Here is a 12,878-nt window from a genome sequence, read left to right as displayed (position 1 = left end):
ACTAGAATGGAACGAGCAAGGGCCTGCTTACATGTACTTGTCACAGAAAAAACAAAAGAGCAACACAGAGATTAAAATCGTAAAATGAAACCTGTGAGACAGTCCGCTGGTGCAAACAAGGCAAGAACTTTGTGTGTCTGCTCTTCACCATAAAGAGGAACGAAGCTCACACTTGACAAGCTAACAGAAACCTGAAACAAGAGTGTACAATACTTCAATAGACTCTTGATATAAAAGAACATTAGTAAAATATACAGAGGATGTTGAGCAAGGTAAGCAAGACAAACGTTGAAAACTAGGTGCTTAACAATTAACCGTAAAGGACAAGCATCAGACCCCAGCCCTTACGTTAGATATTTCTTCCCACAGACAGACTACATTATAAAGAGCTCTGATGAGCTCTGGCAGATTTAGTTACAGTAATTTATACTATTACACTGCTCTGCTGTCAGCAGTTTGCATTTATGTGCTCAACTGAAGTAAGCTGTGCAAAGTACGCTCATTTCAACTGTCCCAGCTATGCAAGCTGTCAAAGCCAATGGAAGAACGATGCAGGCAGTCAAGCACAGAAACAAACTGGCACAGCAAAACTGCTGTTTGTTAACATGAGCCCTAATGTGCTATGGTGGGAAGGCTGGATTCATAAGGGTTTTCTTCCCTTTAATTGCACACATTTTAGAAATTCCAAAGTTGTCTGCTTGATTTCCCTCAGTAATAACATCAGAAGGGTCAAATCAATCCATGTTGCAGAAGTTGAGTACCTTTGTGGAAATGCACTTTGGTATTTAAATTCACATGTTTTCAATATTTAATTAACAAATAAAATTAGACAGACATTAATGATGTGGTAAATAGGACTTCCTTACCCAATTTAAGAAGATTATGGTATAATATGCCACAAATGAAGAAGTTAACACAAACAAATATTTAGGCACGCAGCACCTGCAGAAATGCAGGGAAGTGCTCAGGACTCTGCTTCTGCCAAGGAATCTGCAGCACTGACTTTTTGTTCCCACAGAGAATCTTCTCAGCTCACTTAGCTCTCATGAAAGCTATGCACCACTGCTTTTATTGGTATCAATTTTAAAACAAATGTTCATCGAGACAGAACCAACATCGACGAACTTATCATGTAAAGGATAGGTGTTTAAAACATGAAGCGTCACAGCCAGCCTCTATTAGGTGTCACAACAACAGCAGGGAATATATTTCAGATAAAAAGAACAAAATAGCTTCTGAAATTAGTAAAACTTGCTGATCAAGAATTGAAGCCAACCATGAAGAACACTGATGGACTGAGATACAAAAAGAGACAGTTAGTTTCAGTAAATCAGGAACCCCTTAGTTACAATGATAGATTTTTGTGACTGTGTGAGTTAGTGCTTTTTAGGAAAGAGTTTGACTCATCAGTTGAAATTTTAAGGTTTTTTTGAAATGACTTTATGCATAGAGATCCATTGCCTAGAAGCAGAAAATAGTCACTGACGCCCCAATTTAAACCCAATTATAGAATGATAAAAAAGTAGAGCTTAACACACAAACAGGATATTGGAAAATACAAAAGCTTTGCTGAAATAATTGTGTAATTCAATAGTTATGGACTGGATATTTTAAATCTTTTAAATCTATGAGTATATCAAGAGAACTGGGACTAAGGTATTTTCTGGTTCTTACTTTGCCTTGACCTGGCAGAGAAAAGAATTCAGGACGGTTTGGATTCTCATGCCGAAGGTAAGCCAAGTAGTCCTCTGCTGATCTCTCCAAGTCCTCATGGCTGCAGCTGCTCAACACATCCACAGGGAACAACATCCTCTTGAGAAATAAGCAACATTGTTACTGTAGGTAGTTTGAGAGATACAACACACAGTTTATCACACATTCCTACTAAGCATGTAACTAGCACTGTTGAACAGCCCCACTCGGCTACTTTCTAGAGCCCTCTACATCCAAGGCAGAAAGAAAAAATGCTTCAGGCATTTAACTAGGATGGTGCCTTTTAGCACCCAGTCTGTAAAATAATACATGAGCCCAATCTGTGTTTATAAGCCGAAGAGGATGGTTTTCGCCCACAGATGCCCCTAAACCCAAACGTGGCAGATTTCCAACGTACGAGCCCCGTTTGCAGCACGTGTGCAATAGACTACACGCTGCCTCGAGGTGGCAGTCTCGGTTACGGCAGGCTCACAGCTGATGTTTCTGAGGCCACAGACTATGCAATAAGGGACTGGTCAAATAAAAAGTAAACAGCCAGAAAGATAACAACATGAAAGAGGAGTTCATTTATTTTGGAGACTTTGCATTTAAATCCATCTCTGAAGAAACCAAAGCATTGTTCAGAAATTCTCTCAACAACTGGACAGTTAGAGGGCCTACCAGCTGGTTGTTTCCAAAAGCATTTCAACTGTGAACAGGAGATGCTACAAGCTTGTTAAAAACAAGCCCACCGACAGAGACACTTTAGGAGGTAACAAGACAAAAATTAAAGCACTGAAGACCAACCACAGTGGCAATAGCTCCTTGAAAGCTCTTAGATTAAAATTTTCCTCATTAAAGCAGTGTCAAATTAAGATTAACAAGAGCTCCTGGAATTCACCATGTGCTTTTCAGCTAAGGCTCTTGCAGGTCTTTAGAACTATATGCAGAAACACATAGCTCCTTTCAAGCTACAGCCCAAACTCTCATAAGCATGAGCTACCGCAAGCTCATGAGAACCTGATACGGAGGAACACAGGGACCTCTTGTTCTGTCTCGCTCAGTCCCTGGGAACTCATCACCCAACTCTCAAAACCACAAAGCTTTTCATAGGGGATTTACAATTCTTAGTCTCCATTATGGTGTCTTTCTAAAAAAAAAAATTATTTTAAATCCTAGTCTCCAATTGTTTTTTTCCTTTATTGCCAGTCTCCTCCTTTTAATCCACCATTCAGTGTCCTACTGACACAGGTAAATCAAATGCAAAGGAACTTTTAATTTTCACTCAGCAGTAATTAAAAAGACTGCATTTTAAAAGCTTTTTAATGGCAATAATATACCACTCTTAAGTTGCTTGAATAGATCAGTCTGCTCTTTCTACAGAAGATGTATTTTTGTGTTAAAATTGAAAACCAAACGTGACTGACATTTACAACTGCTAGCTTTAATGCTTTTGCTGATGAAAACACTAATGGTTTCCATGAATGCTATTGTTCAGATATACACACACACACTCTCCACAGCCGTTTCCTGCCAAATTCAGCTCATTCCTTCCCCTTACCTGTTATTTGGATTTTTCTCTTGCCTTTTCTTCTGGACTCTCGCGTTTCTCCTGCTATTGCTCACTGCCCCTTTCAGATGCATAGCTGCATCTCTTAATTCTCCACCTGTTTCCTCCCACCTTCCAGGTGCTGCTGCCCTTGTTAACAGGGAAGAGGCAGGCAAGACACACCAGCCAACTCCATTTGTCCTCCTGTTCCCAAGCGAAGGGACTTCCAAGAGCCAAAAGTGAGGCACGTGTGCCTTCGAATGCAGCAGCAACGCACAGCAGCCAGAGAAGCTGCTGCCGCGGAACAAACTGAGCTACCGTTGGTCTCTTCACCTCTAGCAGATATGGTTTACCCACCCGTATTACACTTCTGAAACACTCTAACAATACCGTAGTACACACAAATGGACTAGCCTGATATTAAGTATGTCGCGAGAGCAACAGAAAGAGAGGTGAAGTGTGAGATTACATGTCACTGCTTCTACAAGAGGATGAGGCTTTAGCAACTGGTCAGCTGCAACCAGCCAGGTAAATTCTGCTTTAGGGGAAGAGAGACACATGAAAACCACAAAATTTCATTTTCTGTATGCTGGCAGAAAGCGGAAACCCCCCTCCACTATTAAAAAAAATACCTAAGTGCTTGGATAACTCAGAATTACAGACAAATTGAGTTGAGCTTTCGTTAGTTATTACATGACAAACAGACAAGCAAGCCACAAGCTATAACTGAAAGCCTCTAGGTAATAATTCCTGACATTTTTTTAAGAGCAGAATAACATAGGACCAAAGCAGAAAACATGCAATAAGGAATTCAGTAGATTATCTGAGTTCCAACCACTACACCACTATGAAAACAAAAGCAACAACTATATCTTTGCTTATAAGCAAAAAAGACAAAAACCTCTTTTCTGCTAATTCATAAATTCATTGAATTATCCTCAAAATCATTCAAAGAACTCCTTTCTGTTTAGCTGTTTGGGTTACTTAACACTTCATATAGCATACTTTGATTTTACCCACTCCCAACTCACTTAGATTAGTCACTTTTGACTTTTCTTCTTACATCATTTACAGAGAATGGTTTACGCAGAGAAAACCCAATACAGAGCAATCTTCAAGACTGAACCAAAGAAAACCTATTCAGCATCCCCACTAACTGTCCATCATTTGTACTGTGCAGCAGACTAGACATGTAAAGTGACAAGCTCTCAAACCTGTGTGACATAATTTATCTCAGCGTTGATGAGATCAGAGATATTTCACAACACTGTTTACTAGATCCTTGAAGAAATCAGTAACTACACGCAAAAAGCTATCAAGTTACATTAAAAGGATTAAAAGGTGATGAAAGGAGAATGTCCCATGCCAATCTACAGCAGAGCATAAGGAAGTAACTCAACAGTCCAAAATGCAAGCATCTGCATTTTGAAAGGCAAAATTACCTACCAAAGACAAACCAAATGGCTTCCAATACTAGTAAATTAATATATTTCCCTCATAAAAACACAATTGGTTTGTCAGTGTCTTTAACAAAGTAAAAACACAGATGGCTCCACATCTAGCAAGTCTCAAGCAATGCACAGGAGAGAAAAAAGGAAAGAGAAAACAGCTTTTCAGTTTTCCTTGACAACAGCATTATGTATTTTTCTATGCAGCTGCAGCAGGAACAGGACAGGTCTGTGCCACGCAGTCCCCTCTTTGTTGCTCTAAGACTCCATGTGTTGCATGGCTGTAAAACTGTCAGGTCAAATCCTTGTCACGCATTGCAGGACCGTGCTCTGCTCATGGGGTACCACTCCAATTGGTTAGCAAACAGTCAGGGTGGCCGAGCACATGTGATGTAGCCTTAAGCAACCAAACTAATCATGACCGTTTGTACAAAAGGCTTATTAGAAGTCTGTGTCTGGAGGGGGGGGATGAAATTTATTTTATTTTTTAAATGAGGCAAATTTTGCTTTTCATGTTTCAAATGAAAGAAAATAAATCTTACATTATTCATAATCATATAATTTCACAAAACAGTGTTAAAGATTGTATGTAACAAACTCACATGAGCAACAATTGCTTTAATGTGGAATAGTATGACTTTCCCCATGTCAACATTATGCAATCTACTACGCGAGAAATGGCACGTCCCTTTTTAGGAACAGCTGCAGCACCAGAGGGTAACAGAGATCAGTTCAAGGAGCACCAATAAAAACCACATTTAACAGGATGAGTGAACAGATTCCTGTGCAACTGAGGCATTTCCTTCTTCACCAAATCTTTATTACTATAAACACTAAGGATACAAAAATTAAAAGTAGAGCAAGTGAGCTCTAACATTGCAAATTAATTTAATCACAACTGCAACCCCGAATTCATCTTAGAAGTGCATGAAGGAGAGATGCACAGTACATGCAACTTCCAGCTCACACATGGATTTCAGCAGGAATCAAGAGATCTGTTCATCCCCTTGCGGACCCTCAATACTGAGTGACATGAAATAGCAGAAAGATAAGAAACCAAAAGCTATATTGTTTTTACAGCACGTCAGAGGGCTTAAAAGCAGCTTAAAACTGCTTTAGGGTGCCTTAATCTTAGGGGAACTGAAATCTAAGAGGCTAGGCTGCCAGCCAAGGATTTAGAGGAATCAGGATGAATTTCCAGCTCTAGCGCAGACTTTATGTGAGCACAGACATGCTACCTGATCTGCCTGAACTCCTCATCTACAAAATGCAAATAATCGTTACCTCAGAGAGACCAGTATGAGAAATATTTTAGGGAAATCATGAGATACTTGAACGCAAATTGTATCAAAACTTGACAGTTATTGGAAGTTGACAATTACTTTCACAGCACAACTTAACTGCACAGCTCATTTTCCTTTTAAAAAGAATAAAGATCACAATCCACCAAGGACTTTTCAACATAAAATAACTGGGACAGATAAACACGTTTGGTGTAAGAAATATGTCCAAAACTAAATTAACAGCTACATGGCAGGTGAACAATCTTCAGATTTAAACTTGTGTTTAACAATAAATAATTATAATTTAATTAGGGTGGGGTTTTTTTTAAATTAAAATTTGAAGTTTAGCAAACAGACACCAGGGTGCTTAAGCTATAACTTGCAGAACTTTTCTGCTAAACCAGAACAGATAATCCAGCACCAGCCTGCAGGATACACATCAGGTCAGGTTCTGTGATGAAGTATTAGCCTACTCAGACAAAAAGTAAACCACAGTAGTGCTTGACCTAAGCTTTGATCTATTTGAACAAGTGTTGAAGTATTGGATCCCAGAACTCCTTAAGGACTGCCATGCATTTCTTATGAATTATCACATACCTTGAACCAAATTCTATCTTAAAAATATAATCCTACTATGATCTCCTAGACTAGCTGTAAGCTACACCTGGGTAGCATCATGAAAAGAGACATATAAAACAAACTAAATATATAACTCTATACACTAGCTGCTGATGCTCCAGAGAAAACCAAGCCAGGAATGCAGAAGTCCCAAGCCACGCTCCAGAACCATATCTGATGACGTACCAAACCAGCAACCATCTTAATCAGAGCAGCAGGAACATCATTTCCATTGTGCTATGTTATTTCCCCACCTTGCAATGTCCAGTTCCTGGTTCAGTGAAAGCTGTGAAACTACATAAAAGGTGAATGAAAAATAAAAATTTTTAAAAAGTAGTATCTTCAGTCTTCTAGCTTCAACTACAAAAAATCCATCACATCTGCCACTTCTGAAACTGTTAAGTTCTACTAACACTAATTCTATTAACAGACAATTCTATTAACAGACAAATTACATAAATGTTTATTTACTTAGACTACCAGCTGTCACATGCACAAAATTGCCTTTGTTCCTTCTTTATTCAACATCAAATACTTTAAATTAGGAAGGGTTGTTTTTCAATGTGTTTTTTTTTCTTGTTTGATTCCAAATACAGTCTGAAACATTTCAGTAAGTAAAAAGGTTGTTCTTCCTTTTATAACAGAAAAATAAGTAAATTTTAAACCTATGCTAAGATAATTAATAATTTAGATATGTATAAAAAGTGCCTATGTGTTTTATTGTGAGTCTTGTAGCTTGAAATACATACAGAAAATCTGTCCCATAATTAACAATTTAGACCACTATTGTAACAAAGCTTTTATGTTTTATAAATATTCCCACCTCTTTTAAACCTACATTTATTTTAATTTGTAACATAATGTAAGACATTTTAGGAGAGGGAAGATGTTTTTCAAACAATTATACATACTAGGATTTCTTGAAAACTATACAGGCTTGAAGAAGCAACAATAATACACTATTTGATCTGCCACATTGAATAGACAACTCAAATTCTCCTTGCTCAAATAACTACGTGTTTAAAGGTATGTTTTCTTGGGTTTTAATTCAAAAAGCTTGGGTTGTATATTCCTAAATGGTCTCCAAACCATTATATGCACCACAGCACACTATGGCATAGAAATATGATTTCCCTGCAGTGTGGCTTTTGATAGCAAGCTTAAATACAAGTTCTTGCCAACTCAGATGAATTTGCTCTGGTTTAGGGTTTTATTTTTCTCCTAAAAGGAAAAAAAGACTTTTTTTTTTTTTTTTAAAGAACATAATACCACAAATAGCATCTACTCATACCCTACAAAATCCCAAATAGAAAGTTCTTAAGGAAACACGGGGCAGTGATCTAGAAATTGTTGTCAACATCCACCAAGAGCTCTAGATTAATGTGCCAACCACATTATTGGTAATCTTCTTGAAGCAGCTTATGCAGCTCTGGTTTTCTGTCAGAGACGCAAATCAAAGCTGTTGATTTGAATGCAAATAAACAAACAAAAATAATCAATCCTTTCCGTTCATTAATTAGCCACCACAATTTAACTTTAATTTACTCGCATAATTATGAAAGATTAAAATTTCATAATCTTTCAAAATTCAAAGAATTATGAAATCTACATAAAGGATCCAACCTCCCAGTCCTGGTATAAAACACAATTGCAGTGGAGATCAGAAAGAATTATGGTCAAAAGATCTATATGACTGGGTTCAAACAATCTCTTGTCAAAGGAAACATAAACAAGGAAGGAAAAGAGAGTCCTCCACATTAAAAAAGAAAAAGTATTTGCATGTGATTTATTTTCAATTACAAAAAAAAAAGAGTTTGAAAAAGGTATATTAATTTTAATGAAAACAAAATGCAGTCTTTTAAAAAAGTATCTGAAAGTTCAATCTACAAATAAATATATCCAGGATATAATAAAAAATTTAACATTTGTTAGTTCTAAAAGACTAAACTGCAACCAAAATGTACTAACATAAAACTAGGCACTCAGTGAAATTATAAGCAACAAGATTGAAGAGTGCTTTTAATCAACTGGTGGTTAGATTTGCAGAAAACATGAACTCTCTTAACAACTACAAAATTATATGACTTTAATGAAAACAGCACAGAAAACTTACCAGTTATCAAGACTGAGGTGAAAGAGGAGCATTATGAGATTATGCAACTTCACGCTCAAATCCACCTTTGGTACGTAAGGTTCTTAAGCATATGCCTAATTAAACACCTGTGTAACAGCACTGGCATTTTGCTCAAGTGATTAAAGTTAGTTACTTGTTTAGGTAGCCTATTTAATCAGAGACTAAGTACTTAGATATACAGACTACAAACCTGTTATTTATATTTTTCTACAGTCTCACATTTTAATGAAATTATCATATGGTTTCTTGAAGACCACTTTCTTCAGTAGAGAGTTTTGGGAAATTAGTATGCACACGTGTTTCCTATGAGGAAAGTGTGCCAGAGTTTTACTAAATTAAAATTCTGTGCCTGAGATTACTCAAAATAGATGCAATTAATAAACCTAAAAAATGAGGTTTTCTTAAAGAAACCTTTCAGGCCTTTGTGGTGGTGCACTCCTCCCCTGCCGCCCCGTCCCTTTGCTTTGTACCTGGGCCACTCTAAGTTGCCTGACAAGCCTTGGTCTCTGAACAAAGAGTTTGGTCATTGAAAACCCTTCAACCATACCAAGCACTCTTGTGTAGCCAAGGAGAAGAACGGCACTGAGCGTATCCGGAAGCGATTGCCTACACAAGGTACAGAACTAATCAATTATCTCCTGACAATCCTGGCAGCAGTACCATCAAAAACTCGAGAAACCACCTGCCTGGATTGTGGAAACTCAATCATCTCCCAGTCCTATAAGTAGTGGTCCCAAGTGAGACCCTTTGAGCTCTCCTGGACTGCAGCGGGCTGCAGCCAGCACCTCCCTCTGAGTGGGATGCCTCTCACAGTCTGTGAATCCTCAAGTTCATGATCAACTCAGAGGCTCGACTGTGCACCCATTAAGTGATGCAAAGAATTCGATGGGGATGTTTAATAGGTACCTTTGTACATATGTATCTCTTTTCTCTACATCTCTGTATGTGTCTCTGTCTCTACACCTATATGTGTGTACGATTAAGGAATCTTAGTAAGTTTAAGTCAATTGTGCTGCTAAGTCTTATATGATTTGATACTGTGATTTTATCTCAATGTTGTTAGTGAACCTGATTCATGTTATTTTGTATTAGATTGTTGTCATCCTAAAGTTACACCACGCAAAACATATATCACTATGCCAGAATCCCCGATACCCTATCCCTTTAGTCATAAACCGTTGACCAGGCCTGGAACTGGAAGTGGATTCACCCACACTTAGACTCCTCTGGGAAGGAGTTTAGAAAGCAAGGGGGTCCACTCTGAACCTCATGACTCAATGGGAGGGCATTCCTTTACTTCCCTTACTTAATCTGAGATATAAACTGTTGACCAAGTCGGGGACTAGGGGTGGATTTCGGTCCACCCTGAACATTGTGACTCACCAGGAGGGTCTCCCCTACTTTCTCTCCTCAATATACATGTTAATGCAATTCGATACATGAGTAAATCATTCCAATCTAATTGTAACTTGGTTTCTCTCTGTATACCTTTTCCATGTTGAGTAAGTAATACAGTGAACCTTGCCATCGGATCCTGTTAAGTCCTGCTTTTTACAAATTTATATTAAAATCATTTGCTTTCTGGTATCTTTGACAGTGATTCTTTAAGCGGAATAAATTATCCATTCGTGACAGCCTTCCCTTTCAGGTTCTCAGATTCAAGGTGAGCATATCCATACACAAAATTATATCCATTCCAGTTGTGTTTGAAAATAATAAACATCTAAAGATAGAAAGATAGGACTAAGTGGGATTATTACTTCCTGGATCTGCGTCTGACATATGTCTGATCTCTCCTGTCCTCAGCACTCATTCTTCTTTCTAATCTCCCACTTCCCTCTACCTTCCCTTCACTACACAATACAAACATGCTTAGTGTCTTAAAAAATAACACCTAACCCCACACAGATACCCCTAATGACCCACCTTTTCTCTCTGGTCACTGCTTTTCCCCTTCCATGCCTCAGCAGTTTAGAGCAGCTGTTTTGCAGTTCTCCAGCTCTACCCTTGGCTCCCTCCAGTTTTGCTCCTGCACTTTATACCCCACAGCATCTGCTCTTTAAAGGCCTTCCTACAGCTCAGCACTTGTAGCCCACACTCAGCCTCCCTCCTCAGGTGGCTGGCTAGCCACCTGGAAAACATCCAGCCATGCTGCTCCTGCCCCTGCTCATCTTCCACAGCTCTGTGTCCTTAGGTTTGTCTCCTGCTTCTCCAGGTACTTTTTCAACAAGGCGATAAGATACGCCTCCTCTCTGACTTTCTACAGAATTATTTGCTACTTGCTATCAGCAGACCATTGCCTACTCCCACTTGGTGCCCATGCCTCTTGTCAAGTTGCTTAGTCTTCAAACCTTCCTATCTTCCTTTAACATTAGCCCTCTGGTTTGGAAGGCCAACCTCATAAATGCTTCTAGTGATTTCAGAGATAAGAACAATAAGGAAAGCCATTTTCTTGACCATACTTACAAAAACCCTACTCAGTCTGGTTAGGCAGCTGGTGGTCTATCAAGCGTAGTGTAACTAATCTAACACCACAGTGAGACTAGTGTTGCAGTAACCCTATGGATGCATTTGCATCTACTTTTAACATGAGTGCTTGTGATGTCCTCTCCTCTATTCCCACAACCGTGGTGGACTTCAAAACTGCACAGATTAGGTCAGCCAATTGCAGACACATATTAGCACAGCCTAATGAGTTACTGCTCATCAGCCAAACAACAGCAACTCTATGGCTGCTTTGAGAATACTCCACATGCACATTCAAGTGTGATGGTGACCACTGTTACTAATGGTGAGCAGCAGGTCATTAAGCTTTGCAATCATACCCTCCATATCCAAGGAGTTACTCCAACAGCCTGAGCTACAGCTATGCCACATGAAGTCTGTGGAGGTCATGGCTGTCAGCAGAGGAGCTGTAGGAAACTCAAGGGTTAAGTAGTATTCAAGCTCTTTCTGTCTTTTTTTAAATTATCTGTAGGTGTTTTTATTGTTTTTGCTTTGTTTTTAAAGTCATTTGCAGCAGGAGACCTATAACTAAGAAAGCAGCACTTGCCTTTTTTTGTGGACGATTCAAATAAAAATGCAGGGGACAGAAAAGGGGGACAGAAATTATAAATGGGATCTTCCCAGGAGCGGAGTTAGTCACAGAAGAGAAGCAGCAAAAGCAACTAAACAAGACTGCAACAACAGATCCCTGTCAGTCACCCTAAAACTTTCTTGCAGACCAGCAAGTACACAGAATTGAAAAGTTTCAGAGTCTGACTATATGGCCTTACAACCCATTTACACCATCTTTAGAATCAGAATCCAGAAATCAGCATTACAGTAAGTATAACATATTTGGAGCAGTAAAAACTTAAGAATTCCATTTTTTCCAGAAAGGGAACAGCAGCTATCTCAAATCATTATTACAATTATCTTCAGAAGATGACAGATGGTTAAAAATATGGTGTTTAATAAAAGCAAATTCTGAATTTTACCTGCCATTTGTGCTCAGTGTTCTACAGTAGCAAATTCTTCAGCTGCACACAGCTGAAGGCTTGACAACGTGCAACAAAATGATGAACTTCATAGGGAATGCAGTTTGTGGACTTACCAAAACAGGCTGGGATCAAAGAACAGCAGAAGAGGTAGAGACACAGATAACTAGAAACTTTACCTTGCCTTTCTCAAGGGAAAGGTTGGGTGAAAGTCTGATGACAAGAACACCACAGACATCAAGAACAATGTTCAAAGGGCTTTAAGACGCCATGCTTGGACAACAGACATGATGAGGAAGTCATTACTGAGTCTCAGTCTGACCCCAGTCATTTTGTGAAGAGGTATTTCAAGCTACCATCCTAGGTGATGGACACCATTCTCACAAATACAGTGGTAGGTGTAAGCATTTCCGTATGTCCATGCAAAACAGCACTAATACCTCCTCACCTTTACAAAGGCCACACAGACAGACTACCCCAATCTAGCTCACAGCTGGACTCAGCAGTGAATATCTTTGTCTTCCTCATACCATCTTCAGAAGTATGGAAAAAAGGCACATATGAACTAAAACTATGAAACTAGGAGTAAACTCCATCTTCTGAAAAATAAGCATTCAAGAAACACAAATTCAAACCTAGCACCAATATGACTAAGAAGCTATGAAAGAGTCAGGC

General features: G+C 38.8%; 1 protein-coding gene across 1 annotated transcript in view; it reads right to left on the bottom strand.

Moving 5' to 3' along the window:
* Positions 1-12,878, bottom strand: part of FAM169A (family with sequence similarity 169 member A) — a gene marked incomplete at both ends in the record, with an annotated part of 31,954 nt that overhangs the window by 15,610 nt on the left and 3,466 nt on the right. The window contains 2 exons of the mRNA XM_082013283.1: positions 92-191; positions 1,675-1,812. Of these exons, the coding sequence (XP_081869409.1) occupies positions 92-191; positions 1,675-1,812 (238 nt within the window). The remainder of the gene's footprint in view (positions 1-91; positions 192-1,674; positions 1,813-12,878) is intronic.

Source organism: Phaethon aethereus (genome assembly GCF_964289735.1).
Source record: "Phaethon aethereus genome assembly, chromosome: Z".
NCBI lineage: Eukaryota > Metazoa > Chordata > Aves > Phaethontiformes > Phaethontidae > Phaethon > Phaethon aethereus.
The sequence above is the reverse complement of the archived record's forward strand: the minus strand, read 5'-3'. Positions and strand labels throughout refer to the sequence as shown.